Source organism: Limanda limanda, chromosome 1, assembly GCF_963576545.1.
Source record: "Limanda limanda chromosome 1, fLimLim1.1, whole genome shotgun sequence".
NCBI classification, from domain to species: domain Eukaryota; kingdom Metazoa; phylum Chordata; class Actinopteri; order Pleuronectiformes; family Pleuronectidae; genus Limanda; species Limanda limanda.
The window spans coordinates 32,868,664-32,891,948 of NC_083636.1; the positions used below are offsets into that span (position 1 = coordinate 32,868,664).

The window sequence follows — 23,285 nt, forward strand, 5'->3', positions numbered from 1 at the left end:
AGAGACAGAAACGGGATGAAAAAATGATATCACGGAGAGTGAAGCCATACTCACCACCCCACCACCATCCCGAGGCTCCGTGGCACAAGGTCTTCTCTTGGAGACTTGGTCCCATAGAGGTGGATCATGGAAAATAGGCTGCTGCCACGTACCATGCTCTCAGAATGCAGCATGACAACTCTTTTCTTTCTTTTTTTTTGTAACAGGAAATAAACAGCAGCTGCTTCGGTTGAACCAGAGCCGTCTCCTGAACAAAACCGATAAAAACAGACGACTGCTGTTTGTTCTGCAAGTGATTTGTCAACAAGGACATATTGTGGCGGTGCAAATAGATTGTGAAAAGATTTCAAAACCTACCTAGAGTTAATATGCACTGTGTTCATGTATAGGTGTTCTTTATTACCTCTTACTATAGTGCAGGATGTTGGTCTTCCTCTCTTTTGCTCTCCCCTCCCAATATTTCACAGTTCTTTTCACATTATCGTGCTTTCATGTGCTTATCGTCCGCAGCGAAGAGAAAGCGAAACGAGATTCAGAGGGGTCTGTTCTTATCTGAGCGTGCAGCTCTCTGTTTTGCCCTCAGACTGGGGGACACAACTGTTTTCTTTATTGGGTCGCCAAGCTACATGCACACACACACACGCACGTTTTGGCCTTGCACCCATGTTTTTTTCTTCTGTTTACTCATTCGGTGAGGAACTCTTTGATTCTGTGGCTCCCTGGAATGGGTAACTACCTACACTTTGTTGTGTTTAGACATTAAACATGGTATTAATAATTATATACACCCAATAAGCTCCCAGACCCTTTGTTCTAACATCCATGCAGCCGAGGAGACCAGAAAAATATCAACACCTAACAACAGAAAAAAAAAACTTGCAAGTGAAAAACAGTGAAGTCTCCAAATCCCCGTCTCTGAATGATTCAGGAGACCGGCAGCTGGATGGGGAGCTGGGATTGTGGATATTGCTTTGTGAACTGTTGTTTGAGCTGCTTTCTATTGAGTTCAGAATGTGGAGCTTGCAACTCTGACTATCAAACACAGAATCCACAAAGAAACAGAGGACACACAGAAAGGCGGGCTAGCTTTTCTTCTTTTTAATAAAGAACTACTGGACCTTGTGAATATTAAAAGCTGTTCTATGTGTTGGCATTATTTGTTTTAGTGTGCCGGAGAAATGACAATGGGTGGCATGGCGGTGCTGTGGTTAGTGTCGCCTCACAACTGAGAAAGTTCCCGGTTCAAACCCTGGTTTGGCTGAAGGTCTGTTTGTGTTGAGATTGCATGTTCTTCCCGTGTTTGAGTGGGTTTTCTGTGGCTCCCTCCCACAGTCCAAAGATAAAGGTTGTTTGTCTCGTGTGTATCCACTGGCCGACCTGTCCCCCCCCCCCCCCCGTGACCCTCAAAGGATAAGCAGTTTAGATGATGGATGGATGGATGGATATAATCTCTACTTTTCTTTCTTTGCTTCTCAGGGACAACAATTTCATTAAGGACTTTCCCCAGCTGGCCGATGGCCTCATGGTCATCCCCTTGCCTGTAGAGGAACAATGTCGAGGGGTCTTGTCAGAGCCCCTCCCCAACCTGCAGCTCCTCTCAGGTGAGTGTAATGGAATAAACGGACCGTGTTTGTTTAGCCCTTCTCCAGACTTATCGATCACTTTACAGTACAAGTCGCATCCACCCATTCATCACAGCCGTCAGGGGCAATTTGGGGTTCAGTATCTTACCCCCAGGATGCAGACTCGAGGAGGCAGGTATCGAACCACCGACCCCAAGCCGCAGCTGCCCCAGTACAGTGCGTGTACGGCAAGTTAATGCATATGTGCTTTTTCTTTCTTCTTTATCTCCCTCATGGAGAGCAATTTGATTCATTGCATATTTCAGTGGCAGCTCTATGATCTTCTCTGGATCATGGTTTATGTCCTCAGATATTCTGAGCCGACTAAAAGCCAATGGGAAAACAAAGCCCTCGTGTTCATTTTCAACACATAAAGTAGCTTGTTTGAAAAGCCCCTGCAATGTTCTAGTTGTGAAGCTCCAGAGTCTAAGACCGTTTTATTATTTATCTGTGAGCATCACTATTCACCTGAGAGATGCACAACAAATGTTATATAGAAACTGGAAAATGTAAAGTGTCAGCGTGTTCCTGTTGCTGATATATTGGCCATTTTGTGCAAAGTCGTTTAAAAGGATATAGGCTTATCTCCCTGTATTCTTTTCTATCCATACCCCGCACACATAAATATGAGATATTCTAAACACTTAACCTCCAATTTCATCCTTTTATCCTTTTCTCCACTGTTCCACCCCATCCTGTGGGGGGGGGGGACTCACTTAAATATTTAGCTGGAAACCTGCACCTCCACCTCTGCTCCCTAATCCCTCCATTAGTTAAATTGGCATTTGGTCCACACTGACCCCTGAGGATTTTATTTATTTAGCTTTTTTTTTTTTACTAGGGTTCTGCTTTTACCAGAATTAGATGCAAACACACACACACACACACACAAAGAGATAAATTGCCCTTTCTTTCACTCTGCATGAACGTCCCAGGTATAAAACACTTTCCAGAGGCACAGAAACGTGGTTCCTGTAAGCTGTTTATTTTCTTTGCTTCTTCACTTTTTCGTGGCTTTACTCCTAAACCGATGTTGGAAGTTGGGTAATTGAATTGCAGAGAGAGGCAAGATTGCACTCACTTCTAATGTCAGCAATCCAATTGGAGTTCAAGCTGCACTATATATCTGCCATTGATCCGGGAGCAGCCGGGATATGGGCCCGCGATAATAAACAATGTTAAGGCAATAATGGATAACAATGGGTCTGCAATAAACCGTTCCAATGAAATGATGGATTTTATTTATCTTTTCATTTATTCCGAATCTCCGCTGCTCTTAACGGGGCCGATTTTTCTCATTTCTTTTGAATTGTAGGATTTGTTGACATCCTTATATCTCCCTCTGTCTTAAATTGCCTCCTTGTTCTCTTTTTCTTTCCTTTTCTTCTGCTCTATTTAGGAGATGCCCAATTCAGTGAGGCGGTGGGCTACCCTATGGTTCAACAGTGGAGAGTCCGCAGCAACCTGTACAAAGTCAAACTCAGCTCCATCACCTTGTCCACAGGTCAGTGCCTGAATGATTCACATGACACCACATCGATAAATCTACCAACTGATTCCACAGTCTGTCTTTCTGTCTCTATGTGGAACGCGTTTCTCGTGAACCATTCATCTGATCGGCTTCACACTCGGTATGTGGATCCTAAACTGCCCCATACGTTATATTATATATAAAATGTATTAAACAAGCGACCAGTAGGTGTCAGTGGGGGTTAGACAGTGGGACTTCAGTCTGTGTCTTCTCTTCTTCTATGATATTTCACCATATCGTACTGACACATACATTCAGTCGTGAGTGTTGATCTCTATCATGGCAGCAACATTCATAAAATGACTTCCGGTTCAGCAGTTTGTCTTCAAAGTAAAAGCATCATGCTTGTTTTGTTGCTGTAATGCTTAATTATGCTGAATGCTAAATTACAGAGCCTTTACTTTGAAAAGTTGTGAACTTGTGAACCGACATGCAATGTATGAAAAAAGAACAGCAGTTCAGTAAATATAAGTGATATATGCGAAAAAAGCAAATTCAGTTAAATGTTTTGAAAAATCTTTATTGTAGACAAACCAGGTAGGATTTTATTTCTTACTTCTCTTTTCAACCTAGAAAGATAATAGAAATCTCTGCTCTCAAACAATAAAAATGAGACGTAGCAGTGTGAAGTACCTCCTGACCATTAACACAGACCATTCCATACAGGCAGGTTAAGAACTCTGATTATTAACAAAGAAACATGTTGTGTTGTATTTACTGTCCAGCCTATACAGTATTAATATACTGTTCATTATATATACTGTTGTAGTATTACAGTATTGAATTTAACGCCAAAATTCCCTCATCCTCTTTCTCCTTCAGGTTTTTCCAAAGTACTGAAGACTTTGTCGGCGGACAGCACTCGTGAGGAGCTGCTGGCGTTTCTCCAGGAGTACGGCAGCCACTACGTGTCCGAGGCTCTGTTCGGCTCCGAGCTCAGCTGCAGCATCTACTTCCCCAGCAAGAAGGCCCAGCAGCAGCTCTGGCTGCAGTACCAGAAAGGTGAGCGCACTGGGAGACAGGAAGACGGGCCGAACAAAGGCATGAACGCTGAATTCTAGAGGGAAGAACTGAGATCTCGTCCTCACAAACAAAACATCGAATTTGGGAGCAAAATGTGTCACAGAGAGATTTATGTAACATATCATTAAAACATATTGACGAGTATTCTGGAAAGTTTTTTGAGACAGGTCTAATAGAAATGGACATAAACACCAGGGGTCTACAAAGTTAAGCCAATGCTGAACTTTTTCTAAATCAAAGCAAACTAAATACTGCAGATTCACAGTGAACAGATGCAGAACAAGTTTTAGTATAACTGAACAGGAAGGGAGGAGGGCAAAATTTTGTTTAAATACAAACTAAACTGGGTTATGTTTAAAGACTTCATCCTCCCTTAATTCGCCTTCTGGTTAAAAGGCTGCATAAGCTGCGTGAATTGAATTAAACATCAGTGTGACTTAACAGCATCCCCAAAGCCTTTTGCTGCACTGTCCCATTTAAGTGGTGTTTTTAATCCTGTTTATTTGCGATCCAAAAAGATGCTGATTTGCAGTCCAGCCGTTCAGTGCTGTTCATTGGAACTTAGCTTTTCAATATAAACACTATTACACAGCGATTCGCCTTGTTGAAGAAAAGAAAAAACACATTTTTGGATCAATGGGGATCAAGTTTCAACACCTTCAGCCCCCCTTACAAGAAGTAACGCAATAATGTTTAATGTTTTCAGTGGCAAAACGATTTATGGAAAAGATGGTGTTTTCTATGAGTCGATGTCTAGACCGAAATTCATTAAAATCACCCGATCAAATATTTGGCTGGAATGAAAACATGCATAACCCTAACTCTTACAATCCATTATATTGTGCCTGTCATGGACAAGACCCAGGAATAGGAAAGTACATAAATATACCAGACTAAAAGCATTCACATTCACATCAAGCAGTGGTTAAAAGTATGACAGTAACATAAATCCAAGTGCTATATAACTTTGAGCTGATGATATTTAATAACCATTCGATTTTTGCCGATTTTCTTTCTACTGCTGAGAAACGCCTAATTTTTCAATATCTGACAGCTGTAAACATTAAAGTTTTAAACATATACGATGAACTTCCAAAGCTAAACCCGACCAAAAGTAAGTGAAGTAGATAAAACTAAAATGACACCCATACCTCACGCCAAATCCCAACAGCCCCCTTGAATTTACATCCTGCACCTGCATGAATTACTCCCTGGGAAAAATGTGAAAATGTTTATCCAGATCTGCACCAAAGATTAATGGTTTCTTCCTTGACACATTGCACATCATTTCACCGCCTAGTTAATTTTGCGAAATCTTGCTTACAAACAAACCAGAATTCTACTGAGAACAGATGCAGCTTTTTGACAAGTGAACATAAACATGGAACTGATATTTTACTAGTTTCATAAATGTTTATTGCACTCAGATATTCAACAATAGAAACATGAATTTGACGACACAGAAACGTTTGTAATGTGTTCAACACATTGTAAAAATTCACAGCCTCTAAAGGACAGAACACCTGAAAGACACAGGGGCGGTTTGGTTCATGGGCAACAGTGGAAATGAACAAAACTCTGAAGGAGTGTGCAATGAAATAAAGCGGTGAAATTACATAGAATAAACTATATTCAGACTCTGATGTTGAGCACATAGACACAAGGACACTTGATTATTTTCTTTTATTGTAATTTCTGCATTTTTCTGTCAGCGCAAGTCTGAATATTCTCTAGCAGTGACTACTTCTATTGACCACATGAATAAAGTGTAAGCACTGGAAAAACAAGATCGTGAGGGCAAGGACGCCGTGCCTCCCAGACTCCATCAGGATCTATTTAGACCTAACAATGAACAAAAAAAAATGAAAGCACAAGGATGTCAGACTTCACCTAATACTTCAATTCTGGTCTTTTTTTTATCCTAATATCTTAATGTTAAAACATTAAAAACACAATGTTTGACTCTGTTATCTATATTTGTATTCTACTGTGGAATAGGGCTCAAGGTGCAGTGTTAAGGTCAGCTTAGTGAAATAATTTATTTTTTAAGGCTGAAACTGTGTTGGTATCCATTATGCTCCAATGAGCAAATGTGGACTGGAAGATACAAGGTGCCTTAGAGCAGGCGTATTCACTATTGGACTTTCACGACAGAGAATATGTTACACACAATATTATTACACGGGTTTCAATGATTAACTTGATTCCCCATATTTAGGCCACTAATATGTTTGATTAAAGGTGACTTTCATTATTTTACCTGAAAGCATCATCTTCCCTATGCTTCGTATGGACTAAATGTGATAAAAGAATACACTACACACATGCTACTAGAGACCAGTTTTAACTAACACCAGCACTGACTAGCTATACACTGTGTATGGCTGTTGTTTTTAACATATCACACTTTAGAACTCAGGTTGCAGTTGTCTGGTTTCTGAACCTGAGGAAGACACAGCAACACAGAGCCGGAATCCCGGTGTTACAAAGCCTTGTTTTGGTTTGTGATGACGGTAGTTGTGCTGTTCTAAACACTCCTGCCAGTCCCTGCACTGTGTGACCACTGTCCACACGTGAGGAAACCATAACGGCATGGAGCGACTCCTCTGGAAGCAACATCGTGTTTGAACAAAGTTTGTAAACGCTTTTCAAGTTGTGGTGCCTGCGTGTACTCTTATGCTTAATGTGGTCTGGGTCATAGTGTTATTTACTGCTAGATGTAGTGGCATAGCAATGTAAGTAATGTGAGGACAACTGTATAATGAAGCGGAGACCATGTGGAATAGGACAAACAGAGCCAAGGGACGCTGTCTTGCATATTTAAAGGCCTCACAGGTTACCACCGTCATCTGGGACCAAAGAACTGTGTTACTGTTATTAATAACAGCTGAAGCAACCATCTAGACACTGACTTAAATAGTGCCAAGAGAAGTATAAGTATCCACGATCATTCCCAAAACAGCTTAATACTAACTTAAATGTGGATACAGAATTTGAGGTGAGATGTACGACAGAAATAGAATTTGATCTGCAAATGTTCCTTTTAGACATGCACTGAACTCCAGATAATTGGAAATGATCTAGATAATATAAATAAGTACAAGAAAATATTATAACAATCCAATGTACAAACTAAGCATAGGTGTCCCTTCTTCAGATTGCATTGAGTCAGCAAACCTCAAAAAAGCTTTAAAAAAAAAGACTAATTTACCAGATGATGGTTATAGAACCCTCAGGACTCCTGTAAATGACATTTTAATATTGCCTAATATTACCCAGCTTCCCTCCACAGGACATGTTGTTATTTTATAGTTCAACACATGTTCCTGTGGGCAACTTAATATTCTACACTTAATGCTCCCTGAACGTTAATGAATGCAATGCGATGGATGCTGATACTCAGTTACCGTTTTGCCATGAGCTAACTGCACAGTCAACTCTGAAGCTGCCAGCCGCATTCAGAAACATCAATGTGAGTCTGTGCTACTAAAAACCTAAAACTAGGAAACAGTGACGTGTCAATAATAAAGTGCTTCACAGGCCAAGAGCCTCGGTTATGCTTTATTTCATATTTAAATACATGTTCGTTTACAGCTCTTCCTCGGCTCCTTCTCTGTTTGTAAAGCTGAGCCAAATCAGTCAAAGCCGTGCCTCACAGTGTCGGGCTGAATTGGTGGATATAGCAGCCAATAAGAAAGGGGGGGGGGGGGGGGAATAATCTGTACTTTGCGTCTGCATTAACTTCGACATCAATGGCTCGTTTCGCTTATTTTACTGAGACAACTTGTGCCAGTATTCTTCCACATAAAAATATTGCAAGGTCTGTTTTTTAGTGTTGTAATCCAGTCACATGACCTGGTAGGGGCAGTTTAAGTAGCTGATTTTCAATTTGAGGTATTAAATTAAAACCAGTTTTCTTTAAACCGAACGAAACATTCCTTTACAGTAATAACCCAAAGAAAGCTGGAGCAAGAATTGTTTGTACCAAAGCAAAGCTGAAGTCAGATAAATGTGATTCTTTTCCAACACATAACCACTAAACCGATAGTGCTTAGGGGCAGTTTGTCTGGATTGTTCCTCTAAGAAATGGAAGAGTGCCTCCTCTGAATGTATGAGTAGACTTTGACACAGTGGTCCCAGCAGTCCAGCACCAGCAGCTGTCCTTTCTGGGTGGTGGCCACTCCCACAGGGCAGGTCAGCCCGTCCGGGATGAGAATTTTGAATCCACCCTCTTTGGGAAACTGGAGGATTTCTTTCCTGCCACTGTCTGTTACCAGCAAATCCCCATTGGCATCCACACACATGCCAGTGATGCAGCGGAAGTCCTCTGCCTCAGAGAAGAAATGGCTGAGCTGCTTGCCCAGCTGACCGTCAGAACCCACTGACCCAATTGAGAAGCCCCCCTCCAGATGGGGCTCATTGTGGCGTTTTTCAAAGTTCAGTGCCAGGCCCTGCGTGAAATAGACGTTCCCAGCTGCGTCACATGTCACAAACTTTGGACGCACGGCGGAGCATAATCGGTTGTAGCTGACCACGCCCACATTGCGGTCCACTGCCAGACACCACAGCTTGCCACCTTCCACATCTGACACCACAAACTCGCCTGATGGCATGGCAGCAATGCCCCACGGTTTAATCAGCTGGTTCTTGTGGCAAGCCACGCAGTCTCCTTCCATAGTGTAGACTTTGACTGAGTTGTCGTAGTTGTCCGTGATCCCAATCAGACCTTGAGCGGTCACAGCAATGGATAAGGGGATGAGGTTAGGCAGGTCGGCACCAAGGAAGCTCAGGACAAAGTTATCGATGCTACTGCCATTGCGGCGGATTTCACGCTGGAAACCTTTGCGATTAAATATCTGGATACGGAAGTTGCCACGATCGGCCACCAGCACCTCACCCTGTGGTGTTACGCAGATGCCGACGGGTAAATTGAACATACCAGGCAGCGTTCCCTTACAGCCCATCTTCTTCACAAACTGGCAGACTGGGGGCCCTGCACTAGCCCCGGCTCCTCCAGGTGATCCCCCACCTGAATCCATGGACTTTGACTTAAAGCTGCCTGGTGAACCGCATACCGCCTCCTCTATAGCTCCAACCATATTGACGTCTCTGTATAGATCCACAGGAGCTCCCATTGCACCACTGGTACCCCCAGCTGCCCCACCTAGTCCCTCTAGATCAGCTTCAAGTGCGATCTCCAACGCACTCTCCTCATCGTCTGTGTTGACGGTGTAAGTGTTTGTGGTTATCTGGCCCACTTCTAACGGCTGGGTGTGCTCTGCTCGGACCAGCTCCGGCTCCTGTAGCTGAAACATGGCGGGCAAGTTGCTCCTCAGATCCAGTTCCTCATCATCACTCCCCCCACCATCGTCCTTTAACAGAGCGATATCACTCTGCCTCACCCGTATCGTCAGATAATCACAGCGTGACACCACCTTTACCTCTGCGATGTTGAGAAAATACGTCTGCTCCTCCAGAACATGCCCATTGAGTTTCTCCACTTCTGCCAATGAACTTGTGAATGTCCTTCGAGACCTGCTCAGTTCCTCTTGAAGACGTAGCTCAGCTGTATTATAGTCCTGCTGCACTGCGCGGTATTTAAGTCTCAAGGCCTTGGAAATGCTTTCAATGGCTGTCTTTTTCTTCTGAATTTCACCCATAACATTCCGCAGAGCCTTCAACTTGCCACCCAGTTCTTTGCGACGCTGTTCAGCAGCAACCCTTATCGGTTGCACTAGATGACCTTGATCCAGGTGGCCCTCTCCTTTGCAGAGCTCACAGAGGACAGTGGTGCACTCGTGGCAGTACTGACGTGGTAGACGGCTGCAGCAGGACTTGCACATGAGGGCGGCAGCTGCAGCACTGCATGACAAAGTGCAATCAAGGATCTTCAGCACAGTGAGATTATCAGCCAGCTGGGAAATGCTGCTCATACGGGAGACCCTGCTACAGAAGGGGCAGCGGACACCATTGATGGTGTTAGCCAACAGCTTCTCGAGACACTGCCGGCACACTGTGTGACCACACTGCAGGAGTTTGGGCCTCATGTGTTCCTGGTTGTATGTCTCCAGGCAGATGGGACACTCCAGAACCTCCCGAATTAGATCTGGGTCCAGCGGGGAAGACGGCGATTCCATTATGGCTCTGTCTGTAAATGAGAAAACACAACACAATAATTATATTTTGAAATGATACACCATTTTGTGTGAAATTCTACTTTGAATAAAATATACGGTAGAAAATAACAATGTGAGAGTCCAGTTTAATATGTTATGCAGCACATCTGTGTATTTAACTGGATGCAGCCGTATTTAGTAATGACCCAAAATCCTGAATATTCTAAATACAACTTCGGCCCCCCAAAAATAAGCACTATGCATTGCTCAACTCTCAACTTTGCAAACTTTCGAGCCAGTCTACATGTGATGCCTTTACTTGCAGCCGTTTTTTGCTACAACTCAAGTCAGGATTTTTAATTGAGTTTGGCCTGAATGCACAAAAGTTGTATGTTGTAAATGATGAATGGGAGTTCGGTGTTGTGAAAGATGGATGGGGACACAGCCCTGTTTATCATCTGAGCAATACAGTTTAAAACAAAATGTCAACGTGCTTTCTCATCACCTCCACTATCAATTTAGAAGCATTTATCAGTTGTTCTTTTTCACTTCCATGCTTGTAGCCACATTCATGAAAAGATAAATGGCAATTTTGTGTTTTGAGGGATAGTTGTTGAATGTAATGACAAAGTGCTTCTGTTTCCATTAATCCCAAAACACGATCATCAATCATTTTACTTTTAATAACCTCCATTTTTATCAGTTAATTTGAGCCACTGCCACCCCAGTTGCCATTGTCTTCTGGACACAGTTAATAACTTCATGTCAGGCTAAGACTAGCATTGCAAGCTAGCCCCTCTGTGTTATGGACACACACAACATGAAAATGACTTATTGACAACAACTGTCAACCGGAGCATTACACTAAGCTAAGCTAACACTCGTTGCTATATCGCCACCAAAGAGAGAAACCATGACAACAACGAGAACGAAGAGAAAGCTAGTAGACGAGTCTCTGCTGTTTGCTGGGACTCTGTGTTGTTCCTGTGCAGAACAACACGACGACAAACAAGCTAACGAAGCTAACCAGCTACAACCGCAGCGCTGTCACGTCGCTCCACACATGACGTCGTCCCAGGTGTGGTCACCTGGAAACCGACTGTGACGACACGTGTGTAGTTGGAGTGAAGCGGAGGCCTGTGTACACACAACATGACGCTGTCCTTCAAGCTCTAACACAACGCGACAGTTATCTCTACAAACATGGCGGGGCCGCAGTCCGTGCATGTGCGTTACACAAATAAAACACACAACTTGTCGCCGTGCTCCGGTCGGTTCGTGTCATTACCTTCTCTTCCTCAGAGTTCCTGCGGGACACAGGCTGTGGTCATGGGCGTGTTGTGTCAGTGCAGCTGCTGCAGTCTGCTCCACGTCACGCCTCTGACGTAATCACGCACAGACCCGGATCCAACAGCGGCTGCTCTGATTGGCTGACGTGCAATGCTGGTGAACGTGCACGTGGTCCTGCTGCAGTTCACAGGGTTTGACCGAAAACATGAGCAGCACATAATAATAATAACATGAATAATAATGAAAATATTAATAATACAAATAATAACTTTTATTATTATTATTGTTGCTGTTTCATTCATTTATTTTTTTGTTATATATGTATCACATTAAAACTATAATTATATTATTTTATACGAATTAAATATCCTGTAAGTTCAGTCAGTTAATCACATTTTATTTGAGTATCCCATATTCACAAATCACAGATTGTCTCATTGGGCTTAACAAGGTGCAACATCCTCTGATTTTAACCCTCAACAAGGAACTACCCAATGTGAGGGATCAATCTCCCAGGACGTTCAGAAGTGCAATAGATGCTGCCTGTAGCTGGACACGTCAACAAAATAATAGTGTTTACAACAAGAAGCTATTTGTAACATAATGGAAAAGTTTGTCAATGTTTAAAGTATTTGTAAATAGGAAAATGTCTGATAGAGATAAAAGGGAGCAGCAGTGACAAATGATTGAGGAGTAGGCATATTGTATGTCAGACAGCCTTGTAATCACAGCCCATGATCAGCTGCCACCAAGATCAGGATCATCCAGCACAGTCAGATGTCATCACGATCCATAATCCACCATCATGATCCACTGCCATTGGTTATCTTGAAAAAATATATACAGTTTTTACTTTCAGCAGGAAGAAGTAAACAAACCTGTAACTGCACTTGGAAACATCCAGATCTTGAGAAAGCACCAGACACGGGCCTGATGCTGTTTACAGGGGTTTACATATGCTGCACTTGTTTTACCTACAATTTGTTTTTATCCTGTAAAGAATCAACTATGATTCACTTTTTAAATTCAGAGGGCAAGTAGACAAAAAAGTCGTCTCACAGATAAAACCTGAAATACTTGCCTTATCCTACAACTGCATTTTAAAACATCCAGATGTTGAGAAGCCTGTAAGTAAAGAGATTGGCCACTAGATGTCAGGATAGGCTCAGTGTTTTATATGATGTGACTGTAATGTGAATTTCATCTTGGGGGTTCTGGGACTCTCTAAGAAACAGCATAGACAAATATGTGTAGATAACGTATTAATATGCATTTAGATTTAGATTTTCTTAATATTGTATCATAGTTGTATTATATTTGTTCCTTTTAAGTGACTGTTGCTAGGCAATGTTGATATTATTTTCCACAACTCAGATGTAATTAGATTCAGTGGTAATTTTAACTCTTACACTCAGCTAGGCCACACATTTTAATAGCATATGACCCTCTCACTATATCAGTGTTAGCCTATGTTAAATATAGTGTTATTAATAAAGAGCCTGATCTAGATATAACAAGGGTCTGGGGAAATCAGGAGTCTACGCTACATCTAGCACTTGCTGCTGTTTTAATAAAGCAAAAGCAACAACAGCAACCATATCTAACATCTGTATAAAATTGCTACGGAAGATATCTGACACCTTTGTTGTTGTTGCCGGGGCAACATAACCCCGGCTAGAGGCGGACATGTCCCTGATGAGTAATTATACTGCAACCAGTCTACAAAGACGTTTTAATTAACAAAGGCAGTGCAAGATCAATGGCAGGGAAATTCACTCCATTCATCTCATGCCTGTGTGCGCTTGACAGGCGAGTGTTGGCATAAACATCACATTCATTCCACACTGCAAAGAGCCATCATAGTTTATAAAGAGGCAAAGTGACCGACCACTCCTTTCACCGACCAAAAATACACGCGGTTGAGGTTTTAATGTCCCCTCTTGAAGAGTGTCAGATCGGAGCCGAACTGTGCATCGCTCATACACCAATAAACAAAAACACAAGATTATGTCAATGATCCTAAGAGGAAATTACACGCCAGAGCCAGTTTGACGTACCAGTCTCAAAAACACCATTTTCAATAAAACATTAAAGTTGTTAAAATCTGCAAAAACAGTTTCAAAAATAGATGGAAAAAAAAAGACTGTGAAGGAGGAAATACCCCGACAGCCACATTACATTGATGCATTGTTGCTCCCCCTTCTATATTTGAGTGCCAAAACTCTAATGAAATGCAATTGTTACCATGGATGTTAACAGCTGTAATCGGGGGTGAAATGAACTAAAGCGTGAATTAGACCGGCTCGCCACAGCCAGCCTGACCTACAGGGCTTTATTGTGAGAGCCGGGTGACGACAGCTCTCTGCTGTGTCTGTGTTGCCTCAAGAAGTGCGTGTAATTGTGCTCTCGGGCCACCCCTTGCGCCTGTTTACATACTGTTGCACATTAAGTTACCACCCACCCCTTCGACCGCTTGCTGGTGTCTTACAGACGCACACAGGGACAAACACAGCCACAAAGACACACATATACGTACATATGTATATATATATAAGGATGTACAGACTCGTTCCCTCAAACACACAAACAACAGAGTCATGGCAACTATTGAGGAAATCGTGCCACAGGTCATGTCCTTGCCTGTGTTTTTTTTCTTCTTGGAATTTGCTAGTTCCAGTGACCTGAGGTGCAGGTTCCATTTAATAATAGTCTGGTAATTGAATACTATCCCCTGTAAAATACATGCACCTACTCTCATGTGCATTTTGTATTTTTAATCAGTGGTCACGTATTGTTCGGAAAACAAAAAGTTAAAAGAAGTTTTACTTTTACTTTTTTCATTGTTTTCATTCACCACATGCTTTAATCATTGTGGACTGAACATTTTTATTCAAAATATGCTTTAGATGTACAAACATTTGTAAGATGAAATGATTTCCCCCTGCAAATATTGGGTAGAGAATAGCCCTTGATTTTGTTTTTTCTGATATATTCTTTTTCAAAATCTGTTAAATGTTTGCCGGGAAACCTCGTGTGTTGGCTTGTGCGTGTGTTAGAACAATGAAAGACTGAGAGTTTACACAATGTTTTCCCTGTCCGGGGTTTAACTTATTTAACATTGTTGATGTTGTTGACTCAGAGGGAAACTGCACGTTTAGACACTTTTTTTTTGTGTCTGTCCCTCACACAAACACGCAGTATTTTATAGCTCGTGCACTACGGTGTTGTTCGTCTCACCGCAGAGAATGAAGGGTGTTTTTTTTCACTGTCATTAAAACTTTGAACAGGAAATAAGTCATTTGAAATATCAACCTTAATTGGTCCCAATTAGGCCAACTTAAAAATGTCAATGGCCTTTCCTTCTTGGGTTTCCCTTGTTATTCTATGTATGTGTACATACCGTGTGTGTGTGTAAGTGTGTGTGTAGAATAAACATGCTTCAATTTGTTTCTCTATACTGAGAACCTACATTCAATCATTAAACATATTCAGTGTTTTAATCCGCAATGTAAGGGTTTGATATACACTTTTAAGTATATTGGGATTTATCCTCATTCTGATGATGCATTCTGTCTCAACGCTGCATCATTAGTCATTAATTCCAACTTTTAAACACTTTCATCACTAGAAAGCATCTCTCACCTTTCAGATATATGCACCATATATAAAAAAACAGAGGCATCAACACATCTGCCACAATAAAACGTAGTACAGAACTTTCCCATTTTGACTTATGGCCTTATGTGTCATCCGAGTCAATCACTCATTAGTGCAGTAGTCCTCTCTCCTGTTCCTCCCTTGATTCTGAGTCGTTTTCTCACAGAAAGAGGAAACGATGAGAAAGAAAAGAAAGAATCTTCCCCAAAAAAACTCCAGTGAGAACATCAAACAGTGATAATTGACACTCAGGAGAAGAAGCCAATGACACCCCTCCCTCTTTAAACCACCCACCCACCCCCCTCCCATTCATCCTTTGTCCATGAAAGCTGTTGACAGTAAGGGATTAGTTGTTGTTTTTTCTCCTTTTCCTTGGCAGCAAGTAAAACAAATCCAGATGCAGAACCTCTATACAACCGAAGGGCCGTAACTGTTCTTTGCCGGGCCAAATGAAGACTCATAAATTGTTGTAATGTATTTAAGTGAAAGAAAGCTGTCGCGAGACTACATGCTTTCTTCCATCATCCTGAAATGACTGTGATTTATTGTTGTTGTTGACTTTTTTATCTCCATCTGCATCCCCTCCTACCTGTACCCTCATACCCTTCCATCCTCTCCACCCTCCCCGCCCCTCCCAGAGGCAACAGACCAAGGCGTTGGAGGAGGTGGGCGTCGAGAGCTGAAGTCTGTACCATTCATCAGCTACCTGTCTGCGCTGCAAAAGAGCCAGCTGTTGTCTGACGACATGGTGAGTGGCGTGGAGATCCGCTGTGAGGAGAAGGGAAGCTGTCCCAGTGGCTGCCACATGTGCCATCACCAGGCCGTGATGGGAGGAGTGTCGGGGAGGGGCCGCGGTGGGAACAACAGGAGTGGGGAGCAGCCCTCCCCCGTCCCTGTGCTGCTGGAAGTCAGCCGAGTGGTGCCCCTCTACAGTCTGGTCCAAGACAACGTCACCAGAGAGGTGAGAAAGTAGCATGGGAATAGGAAGTGTGTGTGTGTGTGTGTGTGAGTTTGTGTGTTTGTGTGTGTGTGTGTGTGTGTGTGTGTGTGTGTGTGTTTGTGTGTGTGTGTGTGTGTGTGTGTTTGTGGTGTGTGTGTGTGTGTAGAGAGATGACCATATGACCTGAGAATCAAGAGATTTGATGATCAACACTCACTAAAATCAAAAACACACATCCAGAAATAAACCTTATTGCAACGTATTGTTGAATAAGAAAAATGAAAATCTTACTTTAAATTCTGATAGTTTATGAATGATTAATGTATCTTAATCCAAACTCTAAACGTCATCTTATTTCACAAATAAGTTGAAGTATGTTTACGTAACAACCTCTGCACTCATTGTGTCAAACATGTTGTGTTGCCCTATCACAAAAGGATTCAGATCTGAACCCTATTTTCTCCAAGTGCACGAGGCGTCTGCTTATTGTTCTGTATATTTTGCCTCTATAATCTTCTGACATGTGGTGGCACAGTCATTTTTATAATGACCATATCCCATATAATCATTTTAGTGATGCAGTTGTGCCAATTGGCCTCAAGGTGGCATTAGTTGGTTAACTTTGGCGGCTGGAAACGAACACTGTAATACAGACATAAAAAAGATGACATCATGGTTTTCTCCTCTTGTGGGGAAATCGATGTGTATGTGTGAGATGTATATATGTATATATCTCTCTATATATGTGTGTGTGTGTGAGCTGAATGTAATATCAGCTCAACCACCACGTGTCGTGTTAATGATTCATCCTGTATGAGAAGTCATTGGGTCTATTTGCAGTGAAAGTTAATCATATTACATTTCTTTAGGTCATTTAGGAGGGAGGGCTCTGGCTTCGCTTGACATTAAGTTTACCACATTTTGTTCTGTTTGGATTTCAACTTGACATTGGCTTGCACCCGAATGTCCAGTGCATGGCTTGTGTGTGTTTGTTGTGTTGTGTTTGTGTGTGTGTATGTGTGTGTGCACGCTCCCCCCACATCGAGCATCTAATTACTTTCCCCTCTGAAATTACTGCAGAGACATAAAACAAGCATAACACACGCACACACGCAAAGTTTTACATATGTATAATAATATCTATATACATTAACTTATGAATGCACACACACAACAAAGCCCCCTGTACGTGCCGCCCATAACAAGCACCACAGCCCCAAAGAAAAGAAGGCACAATCAATAGCAGACAGTCCCTAGTGGGCCTCATCGATAGCTAAACGTGAGGAAGAGCAAATGTCTCTTTTCCCTCTCTTTCAAAACACCTCCGTATCCATCCCCTCCACTCCCCCTGCCCAACCCGTGGTCTTCTGGGGATGGGGAGAGTGAGATGTATGAGGAGGAGGAGAAGGGGCAGACTGCAGTGGATCGCTCTGGCGAGCCCCTCCGAGGTAGCCAGAGGCAGGATTATTAGCTTCTTATTGATGTCATCGACCTCTGGAGAGGGAGGGGAGTCCGTTGCTCGGCTCCTCTTTTCCTCTCTTTCACGTCTTCTCCCAGCCGCTCCTGCCCGCCTGAAAGGGGGACATGCGTATATTGCATTAGAGACGGCCGACACAACAACATGCCTCTCTCCACGCACATACACAACCACTCACTCTCTCCGTCTTTGTGTGTCTCTGTCTGACACACACACACTTGTACTTCATAGGTACATCAGTAATGACGGCTGCCATGTTGCAAAAGCTTTCCCACAGATGAGGTTCTTTTTTTTTTCTTTCACCAAAAACTCACTGATGCGATCAAAACAGAGGCTTAGCTGTCCAGTATATGATTAAGTGGTATGAGGTCATAACTATACGTGTATACCTATTTGAATGCATGCGTCTAAATATGTGCCCATTATAACTGGGCTTACATGGACCTGTCACTCTTTCTTTGGCTCTGTCCCTCCCTCCTTTCTCAGCTTCTTGCGTCCTTCAGTGGCCTCTCCCCCCGGCCGCCTGATTGTTTGACAGGACATGTTGTGTCTCTGTCGCATCAATCTTCTCATTATTAAGCCAGGGGGGGATTTTGTTACGTTGTGAAATTACCTCTCCCTTGAAAAGACCACGGCCGGGGCTGAAAAGAAGCAGGAGTAAATGGACCAGCATGTCTGCCTCATTCTGAGCCGGCCCTGTGAGACTAGTTATGGATTAGGGGTAATAATAATACCTGGAAGACAGATCTTATCAGCATATATAAGATCGTTACCTGAGTATCTCATGAAAACATGTAGTAAATAGAGAAAGAGATCTGCGGCTTATAGTCCCCATTCATGCAGATAGTTCAGATTTAAACTGAAGACTTTTCTGTACCCAGGCAGGTCAATTTACAATGTCATTATTAAAAAAAACTTACTTTACAGAAACAATGTCCCTAATATTCTTGATAAAAGGGGCTATTTCTTTTGACGGTAGTGCTGATAAAATTCCCTAAATCTCTATTATTATTATTATTATTATTATTATTATTATTATCATTATGTTATGTATTATTTTATATATAACTATCTATCAATGCAATGCCTCAAAACTGTCTCATGCATTCATCGGTTGCAGGTCAAACTAAAGTTCTCTCAATCTTTCTGTTTACAAAAAACAAATTGTTATGTTCCGCATTTGGAAGAAAAGGTTTGAGGTCCACTGCCTCTTTGTCTTCTAACTGAGTACTGCTGCAAATCGCTCTGCTCTTGGGCTTGGCTTCCTCTGAACCTGGTCTTGACTTGAATTCGACTGGAACTGGTCTTGGATTCGACTCGGACTCGACCGAGGTGGTCTCGCTTACAGGCCCACCGTGCACGCAAAAACACACGCACGCACACAGACACTCCCATGTTTTTAGTGCAAGCGAGAAGAAAAAAAAACAACCTCAGTGGATAAATAAATAAGCTTACGTCTGTGGAGCCTGCCAGTGGTCCTATGTCCTGTGTTGCTGTGACTGAATTATGGCAAACCTTTTGAACAAATTGGCTGTGATTCTAATGGGTCAGAATGCTCTATATCTTGCCAAGCAGCCACTGTCATGCTCTCAACCTAACGCTGCAGCCCCTCGCAGGGGCGTGTCTGGAGTGGTTTCAGTGGGTGCAGGAGGGGCACGGAAGAGCATTACACAACAGGGCAGATTTATTTTCAGAGGGTGGGAAGAGCCTGCCTTTGGTTACCTTCTTAACCAGCATCCACGTACCTGAGGAGTGAACGTAATGATGAACGCAAAATATGCTGAGTGCCTGGGCGGCATTTTCCCATTCATGTTATTTATGAAGAGCACGGACGGTGAAAGACCACACCCTGAATGCTGATGCCATCTTTGGCTAATAGTCTGGCACATAGTTTATTTCACACATAAAACATAAAATAACCACATTTTTAAAATCATATCAATACTCGGCAACAGAACAGATTTATATAAACCTTGTATGGCTCGTACACACTATGTGTAAGTCAATGTTCTGGACGTCAATCCTTCAGTAAGTCAGGAAGTTCATCCTGTAGCCTTACTATGACTTGCTTAAGGGCTGTGGGTAAAGCAAAAGCACATGGACAGTTTCATCTGTGTAAACATGTTTAATGTCCGAATCCAAAGTGTTGGACACCTGACCTCCCAAGTGGCACATCACTGCTGACATCCTATCACGCCACCAATGTTAAACATCACTATGGATGGAAGTAATGTAAAGCGCCACATCATATAGTTCCAAATCTAAATTAAGGAGCAGTAAAACTATATGTATATGTTATGAACCGTATAATAATTCTCAAACATTAAACTAAACAAAAAGGGGGAACCTACGAAATAAATCTCCACGAAATATCATCGAAATCCTTCATTTTCTTCATAAACCATGCATCCTTTTGATAATGAATGATTCACTGGCAATTATCCCATTAAATGGGTTTGCAACTTTTTAATGTGTCTTACAACAATAGTCAAATGGATGTATGAACCTTGTTTTAGGATTTGCATGCTGTAATCTAGAGATAAATCACTTATGTCGTTCCAATATTCACAAGAAGAGGCGGGAGATGTCGTCTCATCAATAATTTTTTCATATTTTCTCAACACCATTCGTCTCAATAATGGTCTGCTTGAAAACAACAGTGTCTCCACAGTTTCCTCAGCTTCATCAAAGTATTGTCAAACCCCGAAGCACATGTTTATTATTATACGCAAAACACGATACCCAATTGTAGGTTCTGTCATTGGTTTTAAATCATAACTGAAAAGTAGTTTGACTTGTTTTCAGTTGTGCTTTATCCTTTTTTTCCTCCGTTGGCTCTGTTATTGTTGGCGCAGTTTTCTGTTTTTGCAACACACGATAAGATATCCGAGTGACGGGCCAATCCACGTCGCTGGAAACGTCTGGTCTGATCAGATGTAAGCAGCAGACGGAATTGGCCCACCTAAAAACAGTACCTGCTGTGTGAGGGTTCAACTGTGACACGGCATGCCCCCCCCTCCCCACCACCACCACCACCATCACCACCACCACCACCCCCCTCCCCATCAACCTCTGGGTGAACCAACCCTCCATCTGCCCCCAGTGTCCAATTTCCTGGAAGTACTACTTTTGATATGGTTCCTAGAAGCAGCCGATTGGTTAACACCATTAGCCCTGAATGATTGGAAGAGCCACCGCATCAATGCATGTGTGCACGCCACCCACACACACTCACACACACACACTCACTCACACACACACACACACACACACAGTCACACACACACACACACACACACTTAGGTCACCATCGATGGTGTCCTGTGTGTGCTGACTTAGATTCTTTACAACCACTGGTGATCGTCTTATAAATCAATACTGCGGGCCAGCTGGCCAGTGTTTTCGTGTATTAGCCTCTGAAGACAGACAGTAATATGGTCAGCTTAGACTAGACAAACAGATTAATACATTAAAGAGGTCACAATGGCCTCCTTTGCCTTCTTGTAAGTCATGACCGGCTTCTACGTAAGTGAAAGGTCCAAATAGTGTTTTGGTGCCAGTGAGTCTGTGAGGCCCAAATGACGTAAAGCCTTGGAATTTGCGGCTGGACTTGCTTCTGATCCTCAGTGGCCTTGTCCTCCGCTGATCGTGTCTTCCTTTCAAAGCAGGAGGGATGATTACATTTCAGCTCAATTTGTTCAGTATCAATAAGGCCAATAGAGAGGGATTGAGGGGTATTTCGTAACCCTAAGTGCGTCGCTCGGTTCGTGAGATCGAGTCGGCTGTGACTTGACGAAACCGCCTCGCACTGTCACAGTCTGTGCTCAGATAAGGCTTCCTTTGTCATACAACACTTTGGTCTTCTACGGGACGAGCAGAGCAAGATTAGGTTGGTTTCATAACCTGTCGGGCCACCTCAGAATGTGTATGGATCTATAGTGTTCTGGGAAATGCATGATCTGCGGTGAATCAATAAAGTATAGGGTATCGAGTCACGAGTCCCGGGCCTTTCCTCACTGACCCTGGGCCTTTTGTTTCGGCAGGACATATCCCTGTCTCTACCACCGCACACTTTACACACTACCAGATACTCACTATCACTTCTTCGTGCTTTTCTCCAAATCCTCATCCCCGTTTTACCTCCTGTGCCCCCACCCAACCCCCCGCCTCGTTCTGTAAACCACAACTAGATTCCCTGTTTACCCAGTGGAGACTGGCTTGCATTACTCTTCAAACATAAACACAGTGGTAATCGCTTTGTCTATTTTTCACATGTGCAGCCATGCATTCAAGCGCGCAGACCCATATGGGGTTTTTCTAGGAATTTGGTGGTGGTAAACGCATGGCGGTCCTGTGGTCTTTCTCCCCTTTTTGCCCCTAGCAGCGGAGGTCATTTCTCATTTCTCATATTTGTCTAGTCTACGTGCAAGCACAGACCTCGTGTACAGCTTTTTTTTTCTCGTTGCCTTTTGTCTGTGGCCTGCTTCCCACCGTCATGAGGTGGCAAGACCCCTGGCAGCAGTTAGCCACATGGTTTCAGGCAAGGGGAGGGGGGAATTAAATAACCTTTTCCCCCTTTTTTCGTTTTTTCCAAGGGGTTATTATATAGCGAAGGCTTACAGTGCTTGCCTATCCCCTATAATAACTGCTCATTCAGCAGCCTAATTTAGAGGGGCTTGTATGGGAGGATAAATAATGAGAAAGCCTCGACTGGTGAAGGATCCTGATCCTGTCCCACGGTGAGTTGGGGAGAGTTGGGAGTCTACATTTTCAAACCTTTGTTTTTTTTGTTAATCTTGGGGGGGGTTTGTCAGATTTCCCTCAGTCTCTCCAGGTTCATCCTCGTCTTTTCTCACTCTTGCCTACTCTACCACTCTTTCAGGCCACTTCCACTCTCAAGATCCTTTGCCCTGAGTGAAAGCAAGTGGTATTGGGAGTCAGTTCCCATGAAAGTCTGTCGAGCCTCCTTTACAGCTAACAATGCAGTGTTGTGGAAATGCTAACATCAGCTTCTGAGTGCATACCCTGACTGTGTTTCTGGCCGAGCCGTTTGCCTCTCTGGTCAGGACTGAGCCCAAAGTCATCTCAAATGTCACTTTCACTAATCAACACACTGCAGAAATCTTCCTTGGCATTTCCCATAATGAAATGAAACAACCAACTGTGGAAATCAATCATTAATTGCTGTGTGTTTGTGTGTGTGTGTGTGTGTGTTGCATGTGCCTGATACACGCTGCATGTGCGCCGTCGTTCTTAAAATGTGTGTGGTCTCATCAATTCCTTTTGCTTTGGGATAAGTCAGTGTCATGGTGCGTTGGAAACAAAGGAGTGGCTCCTCTCTGCTTTTTGGTGGATGGCTGTTGCCCAGTGATAATGTTTCCACACGGTTCCAGTGTCCTATTTTTGTGACCATGATCAAGTACATCTCCCAACGTTGTCTGCATGAGGCAGCGCTACCAGCCGGTCAGAGCACATAAATATCTGAGTGCTCCATTGATCCATAGTGTGAGAGGGGGAGCCAGAGGGCTGGCGAACTCCCTTGAACTCCCTCTATATCATGCCTGTGGCTTAAGGGAAAGCCCTGACATTATACTTTATTACTTTGACGGTTATATTGGCATTTTGCTGC

General features: G+C 43.0%; 2 protein-coding genes across 2 annotated transcripts in view; one reads left to right on the top strand and one right to left on the bottom strand.

Annotated features, from left to right (window-relative positions):
- The window catches only part of LOC133012294 (astrotactin-2-like), a 243,249-nt gene that overhangs the window by 183,181 nt on the left and 36,783 nt on the right, over positions 1-23,285 (top strand). Inside the window, exons 14-17 of the mRNA XM_061080275.1 lie at positions 1,477-1,601; positions 3,022-3,126; positions 3,976-4,155; positions 15,878-16,200. Of these exons, the coding sequence (XP_060936258.1) occupies positions 1,477-1,601; positions 3,022-3,126; positions 3,976-4,155; positions 15,878-16,200 (733 nt within the window). The remainder of the gene's footprint in view (positions 1-1,476; positions 1,602-3,021; positions 3,127-3,975; positions 4,156-15,877; positions 16,201-23,285) is intronic.
- On the bottom strand, positions 7,900-11,639 carry trim32 (tripartite motif containing 32). Its single transcript, XM_061080285.1, has 2 exons — positions 11,581-11,639; positions 7,900-10,324 (listed from the first exon to the last, which is right to left on the bottom strand). The coding sequence occupies exon 2, from the start codon at positions 10,311-10,313 to the stop codon at positions 8,256-8,258; it is 2,058 nt and encodes a 685-aa protein (XP_060936268.1). The 5' UTR covers positions 10,314-10,324; positions 11,581-11,639; the 3' UTR covers positions 7,900-8,255.

Bases quoted from the DNA above. Each gene is read 5' to 3' on its own strand.
- trim32 (XM_061080285.1), bottom strand. From the start codon at position 10,313: ATGGAATCGCCGTCTTCCCCGCTGGACCCAGATCTAATTCGGGAGGTT.